Source organism: Balaenoptera physalus (genome assembly GCF_965194825.1).
Source record: "Balaenoptera physalus genome assembly, chromosome: 1".
Taxonomy (NCBI): Eukaryota; Metazoa; Chordata; class Mammalia; order Artiodactyla; family Balaenopteridae; genus Balaenoptera; species Balaenoptera physalus.
In genome coordinates, this window is record NC_138882.1 from 91,518,909 (window position 1) to 91,533,134 (window position 14,226).

Consider the following 14,226-nt stretch of genomic DNA (forward strand, 5'->3'; position numbering starts at 1 on the left):
AGAACCCAGGGGACCAATGTGAAAAATGAGAATGGGTGAATATATTAAAAGCTATTCTAAAGGGAAGAGGTTTGGATCTATGCATATCTTTAAATTTTATGGAGAAGGATGCACTAGGAATCTTTCTAGGATTGAAAGCAGGCAATTCCCATTAGCACTATAATGTTTCACATTTGCCTTTTGAGAAGGGTACTTATTTCAACTAAGGGGAATTCCTTAGTTGGGATGAACTGGGCTCTGATCATTAAACTTTATGGCCTCTGGGTTTATTCCCTGGGATCAGTCCATAGGGTGCTGACATTTTACCTCTTACCTGTTTGAAAGCCTTGAAGAAGGCTACTCAAGGACACACAGTGAATCAGCACTCCTCAGGGACAGATGCCATCAAGTTATATGACAGAAGAGTCTGGTTCGTGGCACCAAGTAATTACATGGAAATTTATTCTTCACTAGCCCAGATGGGGTTTTGTTTCACTGTTTTTCGATTTTTTTTTTTTTTTTTTTTTTGGTGAGGGGGCGGAAAGCACAACAAAATAAACCCAAAAGGGAACTGTATGTGAAAGCCTCCATGTTACAGTCTGGAAGTGATCAATCTAAAGATGCAAAAGTCAGCAGGTTTGGTATTCAGGATTTTCATGGTCACATTTAATTTGTCTTCATGGTACACAAGTATATTCTAGGTTATTGTCTTCGTATGGAATCACTGCTAAACATGTATTCTTTTTGGTCATTTTGACTGTTAGCTTTGAATATTGGAGCAAGTTAATGTTGCATATGAATTTCGGGTACCTTCTCACTTTGGGCCATGGGTAAAATAGGATGCAGGGAAGTGGGGTGGTGGAGGATTGGTCCTGAAACGCTGGAGAGTTTTCAGCTACTTAGAGCATTACATTTTAGTCACCTCTCAGATGTGGATTAAGACCTCTGAGGATAGTGGGAAAGACACCAACCTACCTGTTTGTGTTCAATTCCACTTTGCTTGATCTGATCTGAGAAGAGATGGAGACATGAGGCATCTTATTTCCATCCCAGGTGGGGAGTGAGGGGGAAGGGGCCGATCGTTTGGAGAGGAAACAGAGTTGGTTTAGCCTTGGTGATATGGGCCCGGTGGGTGTCCAGTGCTCCATCATTCACAGTTCTGAAGGCTCCTGTAGCCTGTTACATCCAGGCAGTTGGCTGTGACATGATGCTCCCGAGTGTGGAGAGGCTGAGATGCTCTTCTCCATGGACAGAGGCCAACACCCCACAGCCATCCCCATTAGGACCCAAATGCCCTAAGATGCCTTTCCCCTTCCTTCACTCCTTCTTCACTGATAGAAAAGAAAAGGAAACACATTTTTATGCCTGTGTGCACTTTGTAATCTGTATTATTTCATCTAATTCTCAATACATACTTACAAGGTCGATATTCAAAATTCCATTTATATGGAGAAGCTCACTTGCTAAGGTTCCATAATCAGTAAGACAGCTGGGATTAGAACTGGGCTTGTCTGACTCTGTAGTCCACATTCATCCATTTAATGAAGTTTAAATCAAGACTCCTGGACCCAGTGAGCACAGAGGGGAATAAGGGAAAGAAGAGAAGGCCACACAGGAAAGGGAGGCCTGCTTTCCTTTGAGAGGCAGCTCTGACCCCTCTGTATCAGAGTGGCCTGGCCTCCCACTCGGCCCTGGCTCTTCTGGGATGAGAGGCCTCTACGCAGCTGTGTTGAAATGCACAGGGAGGGCAGCCTGCCTCCTTCTGCTTATTTAGCACTTGGCCAGCGCTACCAATCTTGTTTAACAGCTGACAAGCTGTTAGATCATAAGAGAGTAAAGACTTCTCAGTATCTCGGTTTGCTTCTCTGCAAAACGAGTGCCATAGTCTTCTCTCTCTGTGTGGACTTTGAAAAATGGCTGTTATCTGTACTGGGTATTTTACGTGCATAAGAGCATTTCTTCAAAGGGAATGGAAGCCATGTGACCTTCTCTTGGGCAGGCTTGCTCTGCCTCTTCAAACACTAGCTTGTATGGGCACTCTCTCCCCCTGAAGCTCAGCAGGCCACCAAGTCTCATTTCCAGTGAGTGTCATTTGAAAGCCAAAGCAAGCTGACTACAAACTTTTTAACATGTGCCTCTCATCTGCTCAGCAGAAATCCCTGTAACTTGTTAATAGTTCCCGTCTTATTTTTTTCTAGTGAAACCAATTGAGGCCTTAAATCAGTACCATTCGTTCCATCTTGGGCCATCCGAGAAAACCATTTAGGGTTGTAAAAAGTCATCTGCTCCATCTTGCACTTCCTGCTGCAGGGCTAGGGCTCGGGCCTGATGGAGCATACCTATAACGGGACAGTACAGCCTGCTGAACGGGGGGTCTCCTCCAGGACCACATAAACACCAGATCTGGGAGGGCAAGGACGGACTTTCAAAGGGAGGAGACCAGATACACACCCATAAAACACAAATCTCTTTACAGCTGGAGTTGAGTTTCTCTATTTGTACCATAGCACTTATTTCACTGAAGTGCCTGGCATTTAGGGTGGAAGAGGGAGAAAATGCGTAGGACGCCTCAAAGAGGAACCCCACGCCGGCAGAAAATGAATCCCTGAGCTTCACATAAGTCACCGTAGGCTAGGTTGTTCAGTGGTACAAAAACAAGAAGTGTGTTTTTCCTCATCCTTCCTAGCTTTCCCCTTCAAGAACTTCCTCATGCTTAAATGATTCCTTGGAAAGTACTTGTTACTGGCCATTCACACTTTAGCAGAAATTTAATCCTCAGACATAAATTCTGAAAAGGACAGAAACTGAAGCCTATCAGTTCGAGCCCTTGTTTCACAGATGAGGAGATTTAAGACGTAGCCTGCCTTGCCTGTGGTCAGGAGCTGTATGGAGGCCAGTGAACCTAGAATCAGGCTTGATGCCCTTCCTTCCATGGTCAGGCTAACTTCTCCAATGGTATTTACAATGTTGGCCTTACCTCAATTTGTGGAATAAAAATCTTTTTACTTCTCTTGAGGGAATTTAAGATATAAACAAGAAACAGAGAAGGAGAATTTCCTGAAATGATTCTAAAATCAGGAGCTGTTTATATCTAAATCCAGTTGTACCTTGGAAGTTCATTGGGGAAATTTTTTGACCAAGCAAGAGATGATATTGGTTGGGCTTTGTAAAAAAATTTAACTTTGAAAAAAACCATTAACAAGAGCTAAATTTGTATTTCTACAGCCAAAATTGCTACAATATCTGTGGAGGTAGGCTAAGTTTGTTTTTTTTTTTTAATTAGTCATCAATTTTATACACATCACTGTATACATGTCAATCCCAATCGCCCAATTCAGCACACCACCATCCCCACCCCACCGCGGTTTTCCCCCCTTGGTGTCCATACGTTTGTTCTCTACATCTGTGTCTCAACTTCTGCCCTGCAAACCGGTTCATCTGTACCATTTTTTCCAGGTTCCACATACATGTGTTAATATATGATATTTGTTTTTCTCTTTCTGACTTACTTCACTCTGTATGACAGTCTCTAGATCCATCCACGTCTCAACAAAAGACTCAATTTCGTTCCTTTTTATGGCTGAGTAATATTCCATTGTATATATGTGCCACATCTTCTTTATCCATTCGTCTGTTGATGGACATATTGTTCTGCATAGTGGCTCTATCAATTTACATTCCGACCAACAGTGCAAGAGGGTTCCCTTTTCTCCACACCCTCTCCAGCATTTGTTGTTTGTAGATTTTCTGATGATGCCCATTCTAACTGGTGTGAGGTGATACCTCATTGTAGTTTTGATTTGCATTTCTCTAATAATTAGGATGTTGAGCATCTTTTCATGTGCTTCGTGGCCGTCTGTATGTCTTCTTTGGAGAAATGTCTATTTAGGTCTTCTGCCCATTTTTGGATTGGGTTGTTTGTTTCTTTAATATTGAGCTGAATGAGCTGTTTATATATTTTGGAGGTTAATCCTTTGTCCGTTGATTCGTTTGCAAATATTTTCTCCCATTCTGAGGGTTGTCTTTTCATCTTGTTTATGGTTTCCTTTGCTGTGCAAAAGCTTTGAAGTTTCATTAGGTCCCATTTGTTTATTTTTGGTTTTATTTCCATTACTCTAGGAGGTGGATCAAAAAAGATCTTGCTGTGATTGATGTCAAAGAGTGTTCTTCCTATGTTTTCCTCTAAGAGTTTTATAGTGTCCAGTCTTACATTTAGGTCTCTAATCCATTTTGAGTTTATTTTTGTGTATGGTGTTAGGGAGTGTTCTAATTTCATTCTTTTACATGTAGCTGTCCAGTTTTCCCAGCACCACTTATTGAAGAGACTGTCTTTTCTCCATTGTATATCTTTGCCTCCTTTGTCATAGATTAGTTGACCATAGGTGCATGGGTTTATCTCTGGGCTTTCTATCTTGTTCCATTGATCTATGTTTCTGTTTTTGTGCCAGTACCATATTGTCTTGATTACTGTAGCTTTGTAGTATAGTCTGAAGTCAGGGAGTCTGATTCCTCCAGCTCCGTTTTTTTCCCTCAGGACTGCTTTGGCTATTCAGGGTCTTTTGTGTCTCCATACAAATTTTAAGATTTTTGGTTCTAGTTCTGTAAAAAATGCCATTGGTAATTTGATAGGGATTGCATTGAATCTGTAGATTGCTTTGGGTAGTATAGTCATTTTCACAATATTGATTCTTCCAATCCAAGAACATGGTATATCTCTCCATCTGTTGGTATCATCTTTAATTTCTTTCATCAGTGTCTTATAGTTTTCTGCATACAGGTCTTTTGTCTCCCTAGGTAGGTTTATTCCTAGGTATTTTATTCTTTTTGTTGCAGTGGTAAATGGGAATGTTTCCATAATTTCTCTTTCAGATTTTTCATCATTAGTGTATAGGAATGCAAGAGATTTCTGTGCATTAATTTTGTATCCTGCAGCTTTACCAAATTCATTAATTAGCTCTAGTAGTTTTCTGGTGGCAGTTTTAGGATTTTCTATGTATAGTATCATGTCATCTGCAAACAGTGACCGTTTTACTTCTTCTTTTCCAATTTGTATTCCTTTTATTTCTTTTTCTTCTCTGATTGCCATGGCTAGGACTTCCAAAACTATGTTGAATAATAGTGGTGAGAGTGGACATCCTTGTCTCGTTCCTGATCTTACAGGAAATGCTTTCTGTTTTTCACCATTGAGAATGATGTTTGCTGTGGGTTTGTCATATATGGCCTTTATTATGTTGAGGTAGGTTCCCTCTATGCCCACTTTCTGGAGAGTTTTTATCATAAGTGGGTGTTGAATTTTGTCAAAACCTTTTTCTGCATCTATTGAGATGATCATATGGTTTTTATTCTTCAATTTGTTAATATGGTGTATCACATTGATTGATTTGTGTATACTGAAGAATCCTTGCATCCCTGGGATAAATCCCACTTGATCGTGGTGTATGATCCTTTTAATGTGTTGTTGGATTCTGTTTGCTAGTATTTTGTTGAGGATTTTTGCATCTATGTTCATTAGTGATATTGGTCTGTAATTTTCTTTTTTTGTCGTATCTTGTCTGGTTTTGGTATCAGGGTCATGGTGGTCTCATAGAATGAGTTTCGGAGTGTTCCTTCCTCTGCAATTTTTTGGAAGACTTTGAGAAGGATGGGTGTTAGCTCTTCTCTAAATGTTTCATAGAATTCCCCTGTGAAGCCATCTGGTCCTGGACTTTTGTTTGCTGGAAGATTTCTAATCACAGTTTCAATTTCATTACTTGTGATTGGTCTGTTCGTATTTTCTGTTTCTTCCTGGTTCAGTCTTGGAAGATTATACCTTTCTAAGAATTTGTCCATTTCTTCCAGGTTGTCCATTTTATTGGCATAGAGTTGCTTGTAGTAGTCTCTTAGGATGCTTTGTATTTCTGTGGTGTGTGTTGTAACTTCTCCTTTTTCATTTCTGATTTGATTGAGTCCTCTCCCTGTTTTTCTTGATGAGTCTGGCTAATGGCTTATCAATTTTATTTATCTTCTCAAAGAACCAGCTTTTATTTTTTTTTTGTTTTTGTTTTTTAAACATCTTTATTGAAGTATAATTGCCTTACAATGGTGTGTTAGCTTCTGCTTTATAACAAAGTGAATCAGTTATACATATACAATATGTTCCCATATCTCTTCCCTCTTGCATCTCCCTCCCTCCCACCCTCCCCATCCCACCCCTCTAGGTGGTCACAAAGCACCGAGGTGACCTCCCTGTGCTATGCGGCTGCTTCCCACTAGCTATCTATTTTACATTTGGTAGTGTATATATGTCCATGACACTCTCTCACCCTGTCACATCTCACTCCACCCCCTCCCCATATCCTCAAGTCCATTCTCTAGTAGGTCTGTGTCTTTATTCCTGTCTTGCCACTAGGTTCTTCATGGCCTTTTTTTTTTTTTTCCTTAGATTCCGTATCTATGTGTTAGCATACTGTATTTGTTTTCCTCTTTCTGACTTACTTCACTCTGTATGACAGTCTCTAACTCTATCCACCTCATTACAAATACCTCCATCTCATTTCTTTTTATGGCTGAGTAATATTCCATTGTATATATGTGCCACATTTTCTTTATCCATTCATCTGTCGATGGACATTTAGGTTGCTTCCATGTCCTGGCTATTGTAAATAGAGCTGCAATGAACATTTTGGTACATGACTCTTTTTGAACTATGGTTTTCTCAGGGTATATGCCCAGTAGTGGGATTGCTGGGTCGTATGGTAGTTCTATTTGTAGTTTTTTAAGGAACCTCCATACTGTTCTCCATAGTGGCTGTATCAATTTACATTCCCACCAACAGTGCAAGAGTGTTCCCTTTCCTCCACACCCTCTCCAGCATTTATTGTTTCTAGATTTTTTGATGATGGCCATTCTGACCGGTATGAGATGATATCTCATTGTAGTTTTGATTTGCATTTCTCTAATGATTAATGATGTTGAGCATTCTTTCATGTGTCTGTTGGCAATCTGTATATCTTCTTTGGAGAAATGTCTATTTAGGTCTTCTGCCCATTTTTGGATTGGGTTGTTCGTTTTTTTGTTATTGAGCTGCATGAGCTGCTTGTAAATCTTGGAGATTAATCCTTTGTCAGTTGCTTCATTTGCAAATATTTTCTCCCATTCTGAGGGTTGTCTTTTGGTCTTGTTTATGGTTTCCTTTGCTGTGCAAAAGCTTTTAAGTTTCATTAGGTCCCATTTGTTTATTTGTGTTCTTATTTCCATTTCTCTGGGAGCTGGGTCAAAAAGAATCTTGCTGTGATGTATGTCATAGAGTGTTCTGCCTATGTTTTCCTCTAAGAGTTTGATAGTGTCTGGCCTTACACTTAGGTCTTTAATCCATTTTGAGTTTATTTTTGTGCATGGTGTCAGGGAGTGTTCTAATTTCATGTTTTTACATGTATCTGTCCAATTTTCCCAGCACCACTTATTGAAGAGGCTGTCTTTTCTCCACTGTATATGCTTGCCTCCTTTATCAAAGATAAGGTGACCATGTGTACGTGGGTTTATCTCTGGGCTTTCTATCCTGTTCCATTGATCTATATTTCTGTTTTTGTGCCAGTACCAAACTGTCTTGATTACTGTAGCTTTGTAATATAGTCTGAAGTCAGGGAGCCTGATTCCCCCAGCTCCATTTTTCGTTCTCAAGATTGCTTTGGCTATTCGGGGTCTTTTGTGTTTCCATACAAATTGTGAAATTTTTTGTTCTAGTTCTGTGAAAAATGCCAGTGGTAGTTTGATAGGGATTGCATTGAATCTGTAGATTGCTTTGGGTAGTAGAGTCATTTTCACAATGTTGATTCTTCCAATCCAGGAACATGGTATATCTCTCCATCTCTTTGTATCATCTTTAATTTCTTTCATCAGTGTCTTATAATTTTCTGCATACAGGTCTTTTGTCTCCTTAGGTAGGTTTATTCCAAGATATTTTATTCTTTTTGTTGCAATGGTAAACGGGAGTGTTTTCTTAATTTCACTTTCAGATTTTTCATCATTAGTGTATAGAAATGCAAGAGATTTCTGTGCATTAATTTTGTATCCTGCTACTTTTCCAAATTCATTGATTAGCTCTAGGAGTTTTCTGGTAGCATCTTTAGGATTCTCTATGTATAGTATCATGTCATCTGCAAACAGTGACAGCTTTACTTCTTCTTTTCCGATTTGGATTCCTTTTATTTCTTTGTCTTCTCTGATTGCTGTGGCTAACATTTCCAAAACTATGTTGAATAATAGTGGTGAGAGTGGGCAACCTTGTCTTGTTCCTGATCTTAGTGGAAATGGTTTCAGTTTTTCACCACTGAGGACAATGTTGGCTGTGGGTTTTTCATATATGGCCTTTATTATGTTGAGGAAAGTTCCCTCTATGCCTACTTTCTGCAGGGCTTTTATCATAAATGGGTGTTGAATTTTGTCGAAAGCTTTCTCTGCATCTATTGAGATGATCATATGGTTTTTCTCCTTCCAGCTTTTAGTTTTATTGACCTTTGCTATTGTTTTCTTTGTTTCTATTTCATTTATTTCCGCTCTGATCTTTATGATTTCTTTCCTTCTGCTAACTTTGGGTTTTGTTTGTTCTTCTTTCTCTAGTTCCTTTAGGTGTAAGGTTAGATTGTTTACTTGAGATTTTTCTTGTTTCTTTAGGTAGGCTTGTATAGCTATAAACTTCCCTCTTAGATCTGCTTTTGCTGCATCCCATAGGTTTTGGGTCGTCGTGTTTTCATTGTCATTTGTCTCTAGGTATTTTTTGATTTCCTCTTTGATTTCTTCAGTGATCTCTTGGTTATTTAGTAACGTATTGTTTAGTCTCCATGTGTTTGTGTTTTTTACGTTCTTTTCCCTGTAATTCATTTCTAATCTCATAGCATTGTGGTCAGAGAAGATGCTTGATATGATTTCAATTTTCTTAAATTTACTGAGGCTTGATTTGTGACCCAAGATGTGATCTATCCTGGAGAATGTTCTGTGCACACTTGAGAAGAAAGTGTAATCTGCTGTTTTTGGATGGAATGTTCTATAAATATCAATTAAATCTATCTGGTCTATTGTGTCACTTAAAGCTTGCATTTCCTTATTTATTTTCATTTTGGATGATCTGTCCATTGGTGTAAGTGAGGTGTTAAAGTCCCCCACTATTATTGTGTTAGTGTCGATTTCCTCTTTTACAGCTGTTAGCAGTTGCCTTACCTATTGAGGTGCTCCTGTGTTGGGTGCATATATATTTATAATTGTTACATCTTCTTCTTGGATTGATCCCTTGATCATTATGTACTGTCCTTCCTTGTCTCTTGTAACATTCTTTATTTTAAAGTGTATTTTATCTGATATGAGTATAGCTACTCCAGCTTTCTTTTGATTCCCATTTGCATGGAATATCTTTTTCCATCCCCTCACTTTCAGTCTGTATGTGTCCCTAGGTCTAAAGTGGGTCTCTTGTAGACAGCATATATATGGGTCGTATTTTTGTATCCATTCAGCAATCCTGTGTCTTTTGGTTGGAGCATTTAATCCATTCACGTTTAAGGTAATTATCGATATGTATGTTCCTATGACCATTTTCTTAATTGGTTTGGGTTTGTTTTTGTAGGTCCTTTTCTTCTCTTGTGTTTCCCACTTAGAGAAGTTCCTTTAGCATTTGTTGTAGAGCTGGTTTGGTGGCGCTGAATTCTCTTAGCTTTTCCTTGTCTGTAAAGCTTTTGATTTCTCCATCAACTCTAAATGAGATCCTTGCCGGGTAGAGTAATCTTGGTTGTAGGTTCTTCCCTTTCATCACTTTAAGTATATCATGCCACTCCCTTCTGGCTTGTAGAGTTTCTGCTGAGAAATCAGCTGTTAACCTTATGGGAGTTCCTTTGTATGTTATTTGTCATTATTCCCTTGCTGCTTTCAATAATTTTTCTTTGTCTTTAATTTTTGACAATTTGATTACTATGTGTCTCGGCGTGTTTCTCCTTGGGTTTATCCTGTATGGGACTCTCTGCGCTTCCTGGACTTGTGTGGCTATTTCCTTTCCCATGTTAGGGAAATTTTCGACTATAATCTCTTCAAATATTTTCTCTGGTCCTTTCTCTCTCTCTTCTCCTTCTGGGACCCCTATAATGCGAATGTTGTTGCGTTTAATGTTATCCCAGAGGTCTCTTAGGCTGTCTTCATTTCTTTTCATTCTTTTTTCTTTAGTCTGTTCCGCAGCAGTGAATTCCACCATTCTGTCTTCCAGGTCACTTATCCGTTCTTCTGCCTCAGTTATTCTGCTATTGATTCCTTCTAGTGTAGTTTTCATTTCAGTTATTGTATTGTTCATCTCTGTTTGTTTGTTCTTTAATTCTTCTAGGTCTTTGTTAATCATTTCTTTCATCTTCTCGATCTTTGCCTCCATTCTTATTCCGACGTCCTGGATCATCTTCACTATCATTATTCTGAATTCTTTTTCTGGAAGGTTGCCTATCTCCACTTCATTTTGTTGTTTTTCTGGGTTTTTTTCTTGTTCCTTCATCTGGTATTTAGCCCTCTGCCTTTTCATCTTGTCTATCTTTCTGTGAATCTGTTTGTTTTTTTTTTTCTGTGCTAAAAATTAGCTTTGGGTTTCTCTTTGAGGTATCTGCCTCTCAGCTTGCACATCTGGACCTTCCTCCCTGGTACACTGTGGATGGTTTCTTTGTATCCCTATATTTCTGGAATCCTGCTGATTTTCTTCACATTTTTTCTCACTGTTAAAAACCTTATTCCTGCTCCCTTCTACTTAAAAGGAGCAGCCTTTTACCCTTGTAGAGCAGCTCATGTTCTAGGACCCCCTGCATGAGTTGTGGATGACCTAAAGGATAACATGCTCCTTGAGAATCACAGCTCTCAACAATTCTGGGAAAGTCCCAACCTTGCCCTGATAGAGAAATTCCATCATGGGAGATTCGCTATGGAAGAAAAAGTAGCTGCCCATTCTGGAATTCACATGAAAGGTCCAGTAACCCTGACACTCACCACTGCCTTCAACTTCCAGTAGATGAGACAGGAAGTGGGTGCAGCACTGCTGCTCCCCAGCCCAGTAAAGGGGAGGCTTGGAAAGGTCATTTTTGACCTTCTTAAATTACCTGAGAACACATTTGAAGTAGACTGGGTTAAACTGGCCCTCTGTCTGTCAGTGCATCAGCCACCAACCCAGTTCTAATTTCCCCAGGTTATTAGAACAACTCTCTCAAATACAAGTTCAGGTATTTTAGGAGATAAAAGGGACCCGGACATCCTCTAACCAAAGAGTGGTTCCTGGACCAGCTGCCTCAGTATCATCTGAGAACTTGTTGCAAATTCTCGGACCCTGTCCTAGACCTACAGAATTAGAAACTCTGGGGTAGAATCAGTGATCTGTGTTTTAACAAGCCCTTCAGGTGATTCTCATGTCTCAACGGTATTTATGTTTTATTTTTCAGGAGGCAGCACAGGCACTTCCCCAACCACCTCCAGCACTGGGACACCATCCCCTTCAGCTTCTTCTCATCTTTTATCTCCATCCTGTTCTCCTCCAACATTTCATCTGGCCCCCAACACTTTCAACGTGGGCTGCCGAGAGAGCCAGCTGTGTAACCTAAACCTCTCTGATTATCCACCGTGTGCCCGAAGCAACATGGCTGCCTTGCAGAGCTACCCAGGGCTGAGTGACAGTGGCTACAACAGGCTCCAGAGTGGCACTGCTTCAGCCCCTCAGCCCTCCGAAACCTTCATGCCCCAGAGGACTCCATCCCTGATCTCAGGAATACCTACTCCTTCCTCGTTGCCTAGCAACAGCAAGATGGAAGCCTACGGTGGCCAGCTGGGGTCCTTCCCCACTTCCCAGTTTCAGTATGTCATGCAGGCAGGCAATGCAGCCTCCAGCTCCTCATCACCACACATGTTTGGGGGCAGCCACATGCAGCAGAGCTCCTACAATGCCTTCTCTCTCCACAACCCTTATAATCTATATGGATACAATTTCCCCACTTCCCCAAGGCTAGCTGCAAGCCCAGAAAAACTGAGCACCTCTCAAAGCACTTTACTCTGTTCTTCTCCTTCCAATGGGGCCTTTGGAGAGAGGCAGTACCTGCCTACAGGGATGGAGCATGGCATGCACATGATTAGCCCCTCAGCCAATAATCAGCAGGCGACTAACACCTGTGATGGCCGGCAGTATGGGGCGGTCCCAGGCTCCTCCTCCCAGATGTCCGTTCACATGGTTTAGTGGCCAGTCCTAGCACCACGGAGCCTACAGCAGCCAAGGCCCCAGAGTCTCCATGGGCAGATCCTCCTCTTTGGGAGCCCAACGCCTTTGAAAAACAGGAACTGTGTATTATTATTATTATTTTTTTACTGGAGGAGGAAAGCACATACCCAAGAACAAGAGACATTTAAGCCACTGAAGGATACTTGTGGTGGAATCATCTCTGACTCAGTGGCCATTCTCCTGCCTTCCCAAATCTTAGTTTTATAAAGCATCGTCTCTCCAGAGTGGCCTTTGAAGAAACTGAATAATCATTTTATAATAATGTTAAGGGAGATGCTAGCATGTAGCAGTCATGAAAATTACCCACACACAAATACAGGTCTATACATACATACATACACACACACATATGTGCATGCATGCATACACACATACATATATATTCATACACAAACTCATCCATACACAAACATACATGCACACTGACTCGAAACTGGGTGAACTCTGTGGAGGGAAGCCCAGCATGGGTGCTTTCACCAAAAATTTGTCTATGTACAACAGTAGATGGACTGGGCCAGCAGTAGCTGCCAACGTTTCTCCTCTGCAGCTTACCCTGTTTCTGGAATGAACCATGTATCCTGGAACCCCTTCCAGTCAATGACGGTGGAAAGACATCAGTACTACAACTGGACTGGGCTTCCTGAAAAAGATTGCTTTTGAACATTGGCTCTCTTCCATTGGTGTGCTGTCATTGATGTTCCCAGTGGTGCCCGTGAAAAGAGGGAGTAAGAGCAGATGAAAGAGAGAGAGAGAAAGGAGAACGAACAGAGACCAAGAGAGAGGTGGAGAGCAAGACTGAATGATGAAGTGAGAGCAACGATAAGTGTTTTAATTCACCAAGGAAATGTGGTTTGGGTTTGTTTCTCCCCCTCCACCCCCCACAGGTTATGGAAAGAACCATGAAGTCATTGAGGAGTAAACCTCTCTGGGACACTGTGCATGGTCAGGGCACTGGTGAGAAGCACCAGGGCAAGGAATGCGTCTTCATCCCACAGTTCTGACCATTGTGATCCAGAAGAGAGGGGCGCCACACAGGAAGTGCCGATTCCAGAGCATGCAGCCTGGCAGGGAAAAGGAAATAGAAGGAGTGTGAGGAAGGAAGAGTTTTATCATCCCGACAGATGATACCAAGAACAGAGGTGACAAATGGAGGTCTGGCCTTCCGAATGCCAGGTCCAGATGCCTGACCTGGATCACCTGCCCATCGCCCCTGAGGCAGGAGGAGTCCTGTCATGTTCCAGAGAATTGCAGATGGGTCTTCTACATCCTTCCACCTGCCCTTAGATCGCCATTTTTTTTTTAATCAAATAGTTCATTGCAATTTTGAAGTTTTGGATTTTTTCCTTCATCTTTCCCTTCCCCTTCAAATCCTTTAATGATAAGAAAACAAGTGAAGTTTGGTACAAGCTAAACTTTTTAAGTGGTGTGGAAATGCAAGTAATACCAAGTAAAAGAATACAGATATTATTAAGATTTTTGGTTTTGAGGTGTTGTAGATAAATGTATTTATGTGCCTAGTGGGGAATCCAGCATTATGAATATTAAAAAAAGGGGGCAATAAAAAGGGTATGTAAAATATGTATGAAGAAAAGGTGTATAAAAATTTGCCCTTATGCACGGAACTCTGTTTCTAAGTGCCAAGCACAGAAAGCCGCTAAATAAAATCTTTGCAATTGTTTTCTGTGTGTTCGTTCCTATGGAAAAAGCAAGCAGCAGCCGATGCCTTTACATTGTGCACTCTCATCTCTACTATGTAACATGATCTTTATTCAGAACACATGAAGTATATATTATCGTCCTTATGTTATGATTAGTTACTAAGCTCCAGAGGGATTGAGTGAATTATCCAGGTCCACACAGCCAGTCAGAGAGGGAACTAGGACTTGAAACCAGGTGTGACTCTAGTGGGATACCCACTTTCCTGTTAGCTGCAAAAACCTGTGAGTCGAATAGCAATCCTCATTGTCTCTAAGTGCCAGATATCATACCAT

At 40.8% G+C, this 14,226-nt stretch overlaps 1 protein-coding gene across 3 annotated transcripts in view; it reads left to right on the forward strand.

Moving 5' to 3' along the window:
- TBX15 (T-box transcription factor 15) overlaps window positions 1–13,913 on the forward strand; it is a 109,283-nt gene extending 95,370 nt beyond the window's left edge. For all 3 annotated transcript variants that reach the window (XM_082458912.1, XM_082458913.1, XM_082458914.1), the window contains exon 8: window positions 11,409–13,913. In XM_082458912.1, coding sequence (XP_082315038.1) covers window positions 11,409–12,193 — 785 coding nt within the window. In that variant the 3' untranslated portion in view covers window positions 12,194–13,913. The remainder of the gene's footprint in view (window positions 1–11,408) is intronic.
- Window positions 13,914–14,226: the final 313 nt, after the last annotated feature.